Raw genomic sequence first — 12,936 nt, 5'->3', positions numbered from 1 at the left:
CAGAACCAAAGGTCATCTGGAATTATATAAATAAGAGGACAAAAATTAAAACATCAGTAGATCTTATATACTAATCAGAATAATACTAACTCCCCAGAAACAGACAAAGATATTGGGAGGGCAGAAAAATTGTCAGAATAATTCAGCAGTGTATTTGTGAACGAACCTGAGGGGCACATACCTGAATTGCCAAGGTTGGAAGTTCAGCAAATAGAACATTTTATATTCACTACTGAGGATACAAAACTGCTTCTACAGAATATTAACATCTCCAGGGTCAGATGTGATACATCCAAGGATTTTAAAGGAATTGGCTTGTGGGGTTGCGGAACTTCTAACAGTATTATATAATCAATTGTTAGAGGAATCATTTTTACCCTGTGAATGGGAAAAAAAGGAAAATCATTAGCAGGAAACTACAGTTAGTCTGAAATCTGTAGTGTGAAATACAATGGAAAATCTCACCAGAACATTTATTGTTGACCATCTGAAGTCAAACAGACTTTAATAGCAATAAGAAGTATGGATTTATATCTGGAAGACTGACTACACTTCAGCTTCTCACGGTTTTTGATAAGTGGTTCGCAGTTTTGGATGGAGGACAGTCAGGACTTCCAAAAAGCTTCTGAGACAGTTGCTCATAAAAGACTACTGTCAAAATTAAAATCCTGTTGTGTAGACAGCAGAGTTATAGACTGAATACAGGACTTTTTAAGTAATAGGAAACAGCAGGTAGTGGTAAATAATGTCACTTCAGACAGGAAACCGGTGACCTCTGGAGTTCCACAGGGATCTGTGCTGGATCCTGTACTCTTTGTTGTCTATATAAATGATTTACTAAGCGTGATACAATCTGATGCATATCTTTTTGTGGATGACACCAAAATATTTAGAATAATTACTGAGGACGCTGACACAGCCCAATCTTCAAGAAGATCTGTAAGATGTAAACATTTACTTACTGGGAAATCAAATGATAACTGTTAATTATACAGTCGGAGAATTGGTGATTCAGCAAGTGGAAGAGGAAAAGTAATAGGTGGAGTGGTTGATAGTTCACTTGAATTCCACACACACATTTCATCATAAAAAATTAAAAAAGGCAAACTCTATGCTGGTGATAATCAGAGGAATTTTTCGATGATTTACAAATTTATGCGATGAAATATTCCTACCATTATATAAATCCTCGGAAGATCTCAGCTTGAATTTGCAAGTTCAGTCTTATAAATTCAAATATATGGAGAGAAACTGAGAAAGTTCAGAGGAGAGCTACTAAACTAATCCCAGGTCTGAAACAGAAGAAGAGAGGTTAAGAAAATTACAATTACCAACTCTAGTATACAGACATGATTGATGTCTACAAGCTTGTTCACAGAATATATGATATCACAGCCGAGCTTGTCATCCACTTTTGGAATAATAAGTATGAGCTAAGAGAGAATTCCTTAAAATTATTCCCATTAAAATGTTTCCCTGAAAAAACAAAAAGCTTCACACTTCATGCTGTAAAAACATGGAAGAGCCTCCAGAGGATGAAACTCCTTCAGTTAACCCTTTTAAAAATAGATTGGATAAATTCTGGTTAACAAAGGATATGTTGTATAGTTATAAAGCTGATTTGTGATTATTTGTGATATTATTGTGATTTTAAAGTATCTTGTGGTATTTTTGTTGTTGTTGTTGTTGTTGTATGGTTTGTTTGTTTTGAGATGTAGAGTCTGGTGTGGAGGATTTATATCCTGTACCAGAAGATTTTCAATAAATTTCAATAAACTTCAATAAAGGGTTTGTGTTGATATCTAAGTGATGTACTGTCTACTTGAAATGACATTCAACTTGTGACATTGTCAGATTACAGAGAGCTTTGTCAGGTAATAACTTACCCTGTTCAACCCCATTACACATCCAGTATAGTGTTAAGGGTAATTACTGAATATACAGTATATGCATATATACCCTACATTTAACATCCAGATGCTATTTAGCAAAATAATAGTCTTTTTAATTATTTCTGATTGCAGAAAGAGCAAAAGAGACACAGATCTTACAAGGTGTTTAGTGTCTGCAGCACCTCACAGACTAAAAGGCTGCAGTGTAGGAGATCAGATTGATGTCTGATGGGATTGACCATCTAAATGCGTAAACAAGGATCAGCAGCTTGTGTGTGTCTGGAGTTTTTGTTTGCAGTTTGTAGACAACGTCTGAGCTCTCTGATGGTATTGTTCATTTAAAATTTGTTTTCTTTGATTGAAAGCTTACCGGAAAAGCTGATTTTGTTATGTTTTTTTATCTTGTTTGTTTAGGTTCACAGAAGCAGAGATTCTTACCTGAACCCACATAGATCTGCACGCAGCTTGTTTATAGAGCTGAAGCTGGATAACATGCTCTCTCTGCAGTGTGCTGTTTGAGTCAAAGCAAATCAAATCTCAGTAGAAATAAGTTCAGTAAAGCTGACGTGTTTCCACTGATGTTTCACAGTTTATTAGTCTTAATATCATTTGAGAACACTTGAGGAAATATGAAATATGAGTTGTGTATCAGTATCAGACCAGACTGCAGTCTCTCACAGTCCATTAAAGTTGTGTTAGTCTGAGCTTGAGAAACTGCAGGCAGTCAACATCCACCTCCTTCTAACTATAAAAGTGTCTCAGAGATTTATTATGTTAACTAGAGGTCTACATAAGTTGTTGTACTATGTAACCGTGTAAACAGGTGGGTTTCAGTGTCCACCATTAGACCATATCTACCGATTGTGACCCTTAACAACCAAGCAATGCCCTCTTATGACCCCTCATCACAGGTTGTCTGTGACCTGTGAGAGAGTCAACCAATTAATGGCTTTCCCTTTTCAGATTGTATTATTTTAAACATTTTTAGAGTCCAAAAAGTTTTTCACCAGTTTTTCACAAGAAAAAAGTCAAGTTTACTGATTCTGAAGTTTTGAGAAAAGTCAGAGAAAAATAACCCCAATGATTTTTCTTCTTATTTCGTAATTTGTTTACTATCTCGTGGCCATTTAGATTAATTTCAACCCCATGGTGGGATCCTGACCACCAGTCCGGAAACTATTGATGTATATCAGACATCCACTGTGTAACAATGTATTACAGGGGTTCACTATGAGTCCACATGCACCATGTAACCATGTGCAGTGAACCAGGAGTCCAGTATACATCAGTATGATCATGTGAACCAGTACTTTTCTGGTTTGAGTCCATCTGGTGCCCTTTTTCTTTTACCTTTTTCTGACCGTAACGCTCAAATTAGTTTTAGAAAAACAAACTCTATGCGATCATTTGTCGCCACATGGATTCATACTTGGTGTAATTGGTATCCCGCCATGGATTTCACCCATTGATATCACCACATCATGTACTAAAAAAATAGTGTTTACATTGTTTCACTCACTTTTTGATACAAGCGACAGTGGGAGTGTCTGTCTTGTTCTGTTACTGAATATTAGACTATTCCATGTGGTCACCATAATAATGTTGTTTCATTGACTGTGATGCAGAGCAGAGGTGAGCAGAAGGTTTCTAGTTGAGATGTCTTTGTTAGATATGTTACTGCCAAGAATATTGGAGCCTTTTTTTCACCTGGCTTCATGTTGTCTTCATTATCAACATTCTCCATCACTATCAGAAACTTGGAGAACACACAAGAAGCCAAAGCTTGTGATCCCCACATGGTATTAGATATGGCCTAGCTTCCAAGCCTCCGCACATAGCCACCGTAGCTATGGTGTAACCCCTTAATGCAGAAGTGTAAATCCAGTTTAAGGAGGAATTCCTCAGATTTTACGCATCAAAGTCTGTTTCCAGGTCTTGGGGATTACTACTGCATAAGTGAAAAAGTTGTATAAAGCCTTTTGTGATCTGCGTGAAATCTGATAATTTGCTGCAAGTGATGTCACTTGAAGCAATGTCAGTTGGGGCTGAAGTCTACGAATTTCAAAGTGAAATAAATCTGGGGTTGTGGAGTGAGAAAGAGGTCAGGTTACCAGAACTCTGTAGCCCGCTCCTCATCTCTGCTTGAAGCTAGTGGCTCGAGGCTACGTTAGCCGCTGCTAGCATAACCAAACCAAATCTTTGCAGGTGTGTGAATCTAGTCAAGGTGCATGGTGGGTAATGAAGGCGCCAGGCTTTGACAAAGAAGAAGAATCTATGGAGTAAAAAAGATGATATCTTTGGTCCTGCTGCATTCATTTTGATCCTTTTGTTAAACTGTCCATCGTCAGCACAGCGGTGTTAAAGGTCACACAAGCAGTAATGAGATTTTGTTATAGTATCTCTTTCTTTCTTTCTTTTACAACCGTTTTCCCTGTCTTGTTTTCACAGATCGATCACTACGCCCAGAGGGATTTGAAGAAAGGCCTTCAGCTTTTCGGGACAGAGGGCAACGTGGGTTTGACCAACGCCTGGATGATAGTACAAACTGATGTAAGACATGAGATCACTGAAGGGGGCAGATGGTGGTGGTCGGGGCGATCTAAAACAATCACAGTTGACTTGAGCCACAGAGCTCAGAAGTTCAAGAGACATTTTACTGTTTCTCACTCACAGTTTGTTGAAGCCATGATGCTCTAAAAAAAAACTTCAACGTGCTGTTTTGAACATCCCAGCCCATTCAATATTAACTTTAAGCCATTTAGAAAGTCAACTCATGCAAAATACCTTGTCACAGACTGAGATACATCACATTTTGGCTCCGTTATTCATTGTGACAGTGTTTATGTTTGCTATTGGCAGGGTTTCACCATTTGTACTGCTGTGATCAGTGTTAACCCTTACATGCTGTTCATGATCTGACCTTTCATAGTATGGACCTGGCTCAAGTATCCTTTTATAATTAGTCCCTATACCAAAGTTTGAACCACAAATGTATTTTTCCCATATATATCTTATCAGTCATTAATAAATGGTTGATTAATCCTTCATTAATGTTTCAGAGAGCAGAGATAGTGTTTTGCCTTAAGTTTGACACTATTTGATTACAGAGAATAGATTCACCATCACTAGCCTATATAATGATCTCATATTATCTAAAACAGGAGAAAATAACGGCCATGATTATTTATATGTTTTTTTTTAAAAGTGAAGGATGCAACAACATTTCTGAATGGTAGGTCTCATTTTAACCATTAAAACCATGACTCAACACAGCCCACAAACAATGTGCCTTCCCTTTCTGTCAGTTGTACACAATCAACTATGCATTGAGTGTATTAGTCATAAAACAAAACAACAAACTGGTTTGCAAATATCAAACAAACAAAACTGCAAACACATTACTTTTACAATCCTTTTTTTGTGCAGTAGTTGCATCTCCCTCTTTTTTGTCACCTTGTAGCAATTGACTGTAGGACAACAGACTGATCAGGGATCAGATTCAGACTACTGTGCAGCTGTAGCTGGTGTGGCTGCTGTGGCTGGTGTCACATCACCAAATCAGTGAAATAGGGGCTCAGGTACATTTTATAGTCCTATGAAAGCTGCCCTCCACTATAGTGTAGGCAATACTGGGCAACCAATACGTTGGTTGCATGGGAATTGATGGGTTTGATTTGTTATCTTGTACAGGCTTGTTTGCAGGTGCAGGTGCTGCGACAGTGTCAAGGCACCTTGTGACCTAATGTCCCTACTGTGTGTAAAGCATATATGATGATGCCTATGCACAGTTTTAGTCTTTCACTGTTTCCCCCACACCTCAAATGTCTACAGGAGTCCAGCTGAGTGGCAAATGCAGCAATATTTTGGGAGCATGAGCAGTTCTCGTGATGGTGTCAAGGTCCCCCTTGAACTCTGTCATCACTGTCCTGATGAAAAAAATACACAGACATGACATGTCTGACATGACATGATCTGTACAGAGGTTTCACTGTTTCAAGGTCCCCCATAACCTTGATTTGACCCCCTCTGGTGACTTTAAAATCCCTTTAAATAAATACAGGTCAAATTTGACCTGGAACACCTCCTGTGTACAAAAATATATACCAGCTGAATATTTTCATTTTTGTATATCTGGGCCACTTTAGGAGAGTCATAAAATATCAGGTTTAAAGAATGTAATTTAGGGTGTTTTCATTGCTTTCAAATGTCAAAATGGGTCAAATTTGAAAATTAAAAGTGAGTAGTCAAATGTTGAAGGGCTATTTGATTTTACATTTTTCCATTTTGTGTTAAAATGAGAATAAAAAATGCAATCCTTTTTGTAGTTAATGGGATCTGGACATTTACAAGCAGGCTGATAAAAAAAAATACTGACATTCTGATTAAAAAATGCCTCAAATGTCTCTACTGACTGTAACAAACACTCAAAGCTTCCCTAGTTTTAAAAGAGAGATTAATGCCAACATCATAGACTCTCTGAGGTAATCTTTGTTTCCAGCTCTCACTTTGATGTGCCTTCTTCTTTGTATTATTTATATTTTTATTTTTAAAAAAAATTCCACCGCAAAGAAAAAACACAATGTGTGAATCAGAGATTCGGAATTAAGGACTGCAGAGGACGGATGCTGCTGCTGGTGAATGCCTTTGGGAGACATCAAATGATAGATCGCAGACTTCAGGCCTCTTTGGACCTTTTTCGCATCACAGATCCAGTGTTATGGCTTGTAGTTTTGTTCCATTAGCAAATGTGCAGCACATACTGAAGGTCTGGCTCTCGTCTGTGTGTGTGTGCATGCATGTGCCTAGTGTCTGGGAGGCATATAATGTGTGTGAGTGTGTGTACGGTGAAAGCTATAAATGATGACAGAGAAATGTATTGCTATTCAAATAATATATGCAAATGTGTCTGTATGTGTGGGTGGTAATGTGCAGAGTTTTTTTTTTTCTGCTTACAGGATGATAGTGTGAGGAGAATCTGCCTGAACGAGCCTCAGTTTGATAATTTATGTGTGCGAGGGTGAATGTGCACTTTTCTCCTTGTCAGATCAGTGCTGCTGTGTCTATGTATGGGGCTCCATAAAGTCTGGCTCTGGCTGAGATGTGACCATTAAAAGGCAGCTCTCATTCTGTCACTGCTCCCCTGTTCTTCATACATGCTGAGTCACTGAATAGATAATAAAGCGGATGTCCCTGGAGCAGAGTTCACCCTGAATATTATTAATGGCAACTTATGGAGTAGTCGAGCACCTACATACATAAGGGGATGTAGTAAAAACACACGGGATATGAATTGAACATCCACCCGACGCCAAATGCCCGGCACAATAAATCTGTCGGGAGCACGTGTCACACTGGCCGTTAACTTTTTGAGGTGACTGCATTTGAATATCTCAACTTTATGTAGGCTTTAGTCTGTCCTTTTTTCTCCAACTTTAAAACTCATTCGAATGCTTTCTGGTAATTTGAATTCTGCTGTACTTCATGATAAATTGCGAACTTGATCCATAGTTTAGGCGGGTGAGTGAGTTTTAAATTTACACACAATCCCTGATTCTGTGCACGAAGTGGCGTAGGGGAGCGGGCGGTATTACCCCCGCGTGGAATTAAAGTCCAGTGAATGAACAAAACATCAGGGGCACTTTATCTCTTCATGCAGTACACTGATGAATTGAACTGTGGTGAAAGCCATGATCCCTTATCAAAAATCTATACCAATCACAAAGGGGGAAGATGTACACAGAAAGAAGCAGGCGAGTTGGAAAATGACGTTAGGGCCTTGAATCAAATGAGATGTGGATTGTACAAATGGGGCTGCAGCTCAATAGCAGCAAGATGAAGTGTTTTTAACAATCAACACATATGAATTGCTTTGGCCAGTAAATCTTGTTCTTGGCAGGTAAATCATTTTAGTTTGCCAGCAGCAGAGGATGTTTATTTGTTATCATGCATCAGGATTTCACCGTGATGGTGATAAAAGCTCGGACTCTCTTGACTCATTGTCTGTCTCTGGTGCAGTTTCGCTGCTGTGGAGTTACCAACCACACAGACTGGTTTGAAGTCTACAATGCCACCCGTGTGCCGGACTCCTGCTGCCTGGAGTACAGCGACAACTGTGGCCTGGACAACCCAGGAACATGGTGGACAGCGGTAAGTACTGTACCTCTCAAAATGAGTGATAAACTTCACCAAACCCCTTCCCTGAACAGTGATTGTCAAATTATAGTTTAGCAACCGTAACTACTGAATCATAGTCAGCGTTTAGTTCAAATATCATCAATCTTTCTCCAGAATGACTGACTCTACGTCGAACTTTATTATCCACATTGGTGAACAAAGGTTCTGCCGAGGAGTAGTACGTTTCAAAATCATCCCAGGTGCGGATTCAAACAAAGAAAAATGAAGAAGAGATGATACCACTGAGGTGAAGGCATTACAGTGTCGGTCACATTTCATTTAAATGCAAATTTATAATGTCAAAAGGTTGCACTTGAGCCCAAATCATTCTGGGACCATAATCAATAGTCACATCTGCTATCTTATACATACCAAGAAGATTTAAAGATTCAAGTAATCTTTTAAAAAAGAACTCTGCTTACAAATCTTACAATTAACACAAAATCCTTACAGCTAAAAATGCTTGGCTTTTTTTTTTACCTTACACTGTAGCTGTGCAGCCTTAGACCCCAGCAGGCAAATAACAGGACAGGAGAGATTAATATTCATAATTACTGAATTAATCACTTCTGTCCAGGAGGACTTGCCTACTTCTGCTAATGTTCTTCTGATGCATAATCACATCATCATATTTTTTTTTAATTTTTTTGCAGCTATACAGTGCAGAATATTAATGTTTTCCTTTTGGATTGTGATAAAAGTATATAGGAAATGAACCATACAGCACAAAGATATACAGGTCCTATGTTATGCAATATTTTACAACTTGAAAAAACTAAACTGTTAAGGTTTAGAGCTCTTAGGTCTGCCATGCACCTCCTAAAGTCATTTTTAAGACCATTTGTAGGTCCAGACCAGGTTAAAACCAACAATATAGAGTTTTTTTTTTTTTGTTTTTTTTAGTAAAGTAAAAGTAAAAAGGGCACAATCTGTTAAAACGGGTTGTTTGTTTATGACTGTGAGCATGACTGTTACTGCCGGTGAAGAGGGTGCAGCAGATTGTTTCAGTCAACGGAGCAAAGAGAAGCTACATAATTTTTGCAGGTTAGCAGCAGTTTGTCTCAATGAATATGTAATACTGGGTGCTTCCAGTGATTGCGAGAACAGTATGCAAATAGATTAATCTGCACATGTAACATGATTTGGCAAGACTGGAAGTAGTTACTGGAGAGGTAATTGAGTGTGTTGAGATAATATGTAGGGACAGCTGGTATTAATTACACATTCATTCAGAACTAAAATTACTCCACCTATTTGTGACCTGTTAGTCACCCCTGCAAACTCCGCTGAATTATTTTACTATCATTTCTGCACTTAAGCAAATTGTTTCCTACACGAAAGCGCCCACCTGCTCCCTTGACACTCTCACTATAAACTTGTCATTAGCACAATTAGTCCTTGCTCTCTTTCAGTCATCAGCTGAAGCTACTGCAAGAACAACCGTTGACTGGCCTCTATCTTATTAAACACAGTAGTCCACCCACTCCTTAAAGAAAGGGAGAAATTTCACAGTCCTGAACAACTAGAGACACATCTTCAAAATTCCCTTTCTTCCCAAAGTCCTAGAAAAAACAAGATTTCTTTTCTGAATCGCTGTCTTTCCTGCTGCAGATCAACATCTTTGAAAAATTCCAGCCTGGTTTGAGAATCCTATAGCTCCGTCAGACAGAATCAGCCCTCCTGACTAATGATCTCCTCTTGACAGCTGATGCATCAAATTGTTCTGTCCTCTGGCTTTTATATCAGCCTTTTACACACAGTAGACCATCCTAATCTCATGATGGAACACTGGGTAGGTGTCTCTGGGTCAGTCTGTTACTGGTTTTCATCAGATTAATCCAAAAGAACTCAGACTACATTGTCCACTGTGGGATCCCTACAGGATTGATTTTAGGTCCACATATTTTCTCCACCAAATATTAATCAAATATTGAAATGTAAAATTTGTTTACTGCTTCTTATGTAGGTATGAGTAACACTAAAGATCAGTAGTAAGTCATTTATATTAGCTATTGATGAACTAATCATGAACAAAACATTAATATACCTTTGTAAATGATTACTCAATGCTATGTTAACATAACATATTGTAAGTCAATATTCATAAATAAATATTAGTAGATGTTATATTATATTGATTTGTTGATATATTATGAATCACTTTCCTGTGTTTCCAGTACTGGTCAGGTGCTGGTGTTTGTGGGTCTGTGGGATAATGTGAACCTATGCACGCTGTGACCTGCCGGTATACATGTAGCTCCTCATGCAGATGACTCCATGTGTCAGCTCTATACCATCCCCAACTACTTTCATCATCCTCATCTGTTATGAATGATGTGTAAATGTATGACTGAATCATTTATAAGTCCTTTACAAGTTGCAGTGTGTTTAGTTGCCAGTAATCAGCTTCCAAAATGACAAACCGACAGTTTTAAAGTGCTGCTAAATGTCTCATTTATAAACAAAGTCCATTAAATCAGGGACTTCAAAAAGCTCCACACAGTGCCACACATACTGAAATACACAAAAAAGAGCCTTGCACAAGCTGTGCCAGGACAATAGAAATGTTTGATTATGTGAGTCAGGATAATGTATTTGTAGGCTGGTTTTAGCCTCAATGGTTTGAGTCTCATAGTCTTTGAAAGACCTTCAAAGTTTGAAAAGTCAGGACAAGGACAATGCAGCATTCACCAGCCACATTTTCAGGACCAGTCAACACTGAGGTTCCCTCAGTGATGATACGCATGACTCTCTGCTGATCCCCGTAAAACACACAAATACACAGTTATTAGAACAATAAACTGTACTGCCACAAACAACGGCAGCTGCCATGGCAGCTCACTGGTAGCTGGAGTTGCCAGGAATACCTGCTGCTGCCACCGGCTGGACTCTGCAGCAGACGAACACGGTGCCCTGGTTGTTCAGACTGAAGCTGCGGCAGGTGGGAGACATGTAGCTCCATCTCTCAGGGTCCCAGTAGAGTTTCCTTGTCGTCTTAAGAGTACAAACATCCCTCTCCTCAGTCTCCTCAGTCCTCATATTTTTGGGTGGTTCACTGTTTACTGTAAGTCTTGCAACTATATAAAAGAGGAACACCATGTGTGCTTGTTCAACATTTAAATTAAATTTACTCAGTTTTGCTTAAAAGTAAAAGAAAATGGAAAAACACAAAACCTACACAGCAGCTGTTCTTCAGCCATTCCAACTGCAAAAGATTATGGTGCATGAACAAGAAGAGGTCCAGAAACTGGAGACTTCATTTGTAGTCGTCAGCATGATTAATGATAAAGAATAAAGTGTCACAACAAGATGCGATGACAGGAGTAATAAGATTAAAAATAAGCTCTGACATCGACACATTGTCACCATTAAGAAGTAGAAAATTGTTAGGACCACTGAACACATTGAGTGTTGTCATCCAGCAATGCCAAAGCAGTCACCGTGCATCATAATGAGCGAAGATAATGAACATTAATGACACTGCGGCCTCAGATGTTGTGTCGTTACAACAAAATAAGGAGGCCTTTCAAAAATCATACCAATGTTCCTCATGTCACCTGTAGAAACAGTCGAAGTTTATAAAGTGTTTCATGAATCTCTTTTAAAAAAAACTTCACTCAATGATGTCAGTTTTAGTTTTAAAACCAGATTTCAAACATTATAACATATTAAACATCACACAATTTGAGGTTCTTGAACAGCAGTTAAGAAATCATCTCATGACAAGGTTCTTTTGGTGGCTGTTCTGGGACTTTCAATCATATCACATGATCTTCATCAGTAGATGGAGGTGTTCAGGTGTCATGGAGTTGTAGATGTATGAATTTTATATTTCATTTTTGAGGAAAAAATGCAAATCCTTATGGTTAGATTGGTTCATCATCATTAGAGCTGCAACGATTAGTCAGTTAATCGCTTAGTCGATCAACAGAAAACTAATCAGCAACTATTTTGATAATCAAATAATCATTTTAGTCAAGTTTTAAAGCAAAAAATGCCCCAATTTGCTGGTCGCAGCTTCTTAAATGTGATGCTTTTAAGCTTTTGTGAGTTAATTATGATAAAACTCACAAAGATAGTGCTGTTGTGTCATGAGTGAGAGACCCTGTTTTGCATATTTGGTTATAATAGTTCATGGTTGCTATTTGCCACCAAATATCCTCCTTTATCTTAGTTAATAAAGTGAATCCTTATTTTCCACTTGCAGAGGCCAAATCTTAAATATGATACCATCATAGTCATCGGTGTAGACTCAGGAACCAACAGCCTTTCATCTTTAAATACAAATTTCTCTCTGCAGTTGTTGGCAACTCAATTTAATTTGTCCATTCAGCAGTGAAAAGGCCAAGCTGTGGTCAAACTTCAGCTGTTTTCAATTTTAAAAATGAAAGACATAACCTTTTAAAATGTCTTTCCATTACTTTTCCCTAAAAACAGGTTCTGCACAAACCACTGAAAGATGTTGCAGAATTATACATATTTATCCCCATGTGACAGCTTGTTGGCCTTCATGTAGACCTCTGAATTCAAGTAGCTTGTTTTTTATTTTGATTAATGTCGCCTGCGGATCAAGGATTCAGTTACTTGCTCATATTGAATTATGCATAAACAATCCTGTCTTTCAATAATACTTACATATCATTCTTTGTTTATATATATATATTGAATATTTTAGTTTAATTATATCTATATTCCTGTACAAAATATAACCCTCAGTCTTTAGTGTGTCATCAAATCACGCTCTTGAGATTTCTCTTTTGAGAAAAAGAAAACAAAAGCTTTATAGCTGCTGAAGTGTCTCGAGGCAGATATATGAGAATGTTTCTTTTTCCAGATACAAATCTTATATATGCCTCATATTATGTTTCAG

At 38.1% G+C, this 12,936-nt stretch overlaps 1 protein-coding gene across 3 annotated transcripts in view; it reads left to right on the top strand.

The window, feature by feature from the left end:
• Positions 1 to 12,936, top strand: part of tspan4a (tetraspanin 4a) — a 144,749-nt gene that overhangs the window by 124,638 nt on the left and 7,175 nt on the right. For all 3 annotated transcript variants that reach the window (XM_067578684.1, XM_067578595.1, XM_067578511.1), the window contains 2 exons: positions 4,341 to 4,442; positions 7,908 to 8,039. In XM_067578684.1, coding sequence (XP_067434785.1) covers positions 4,341 to 4,442; positions 7,908 to 8,039 — 234 coding nt within the window. The remainder of the gene's footprint in view (positions 1 to 4,340; positions 4,443 to 7,907; positions 8,040 to 12,936) is intronic.

This window comes from Thunnus thynnus, chromosome 1 (assembly GCF_963924715.1).
Source record: "Thunnus thynnus chromosome 1, fThuThy2.1, whole genome shotgun sequence".
NCBI lineage: Eukaryota > Metazoa > Chordata > Actinopteri > Scombriformes > Scombridae > Thunnus > Thunnus thynnus.
The sequence above is the reverse complement of the archived record's forward strand: the minus strand, read 5'-3'. Positions and strand labels throughout refer to the sequence as shown.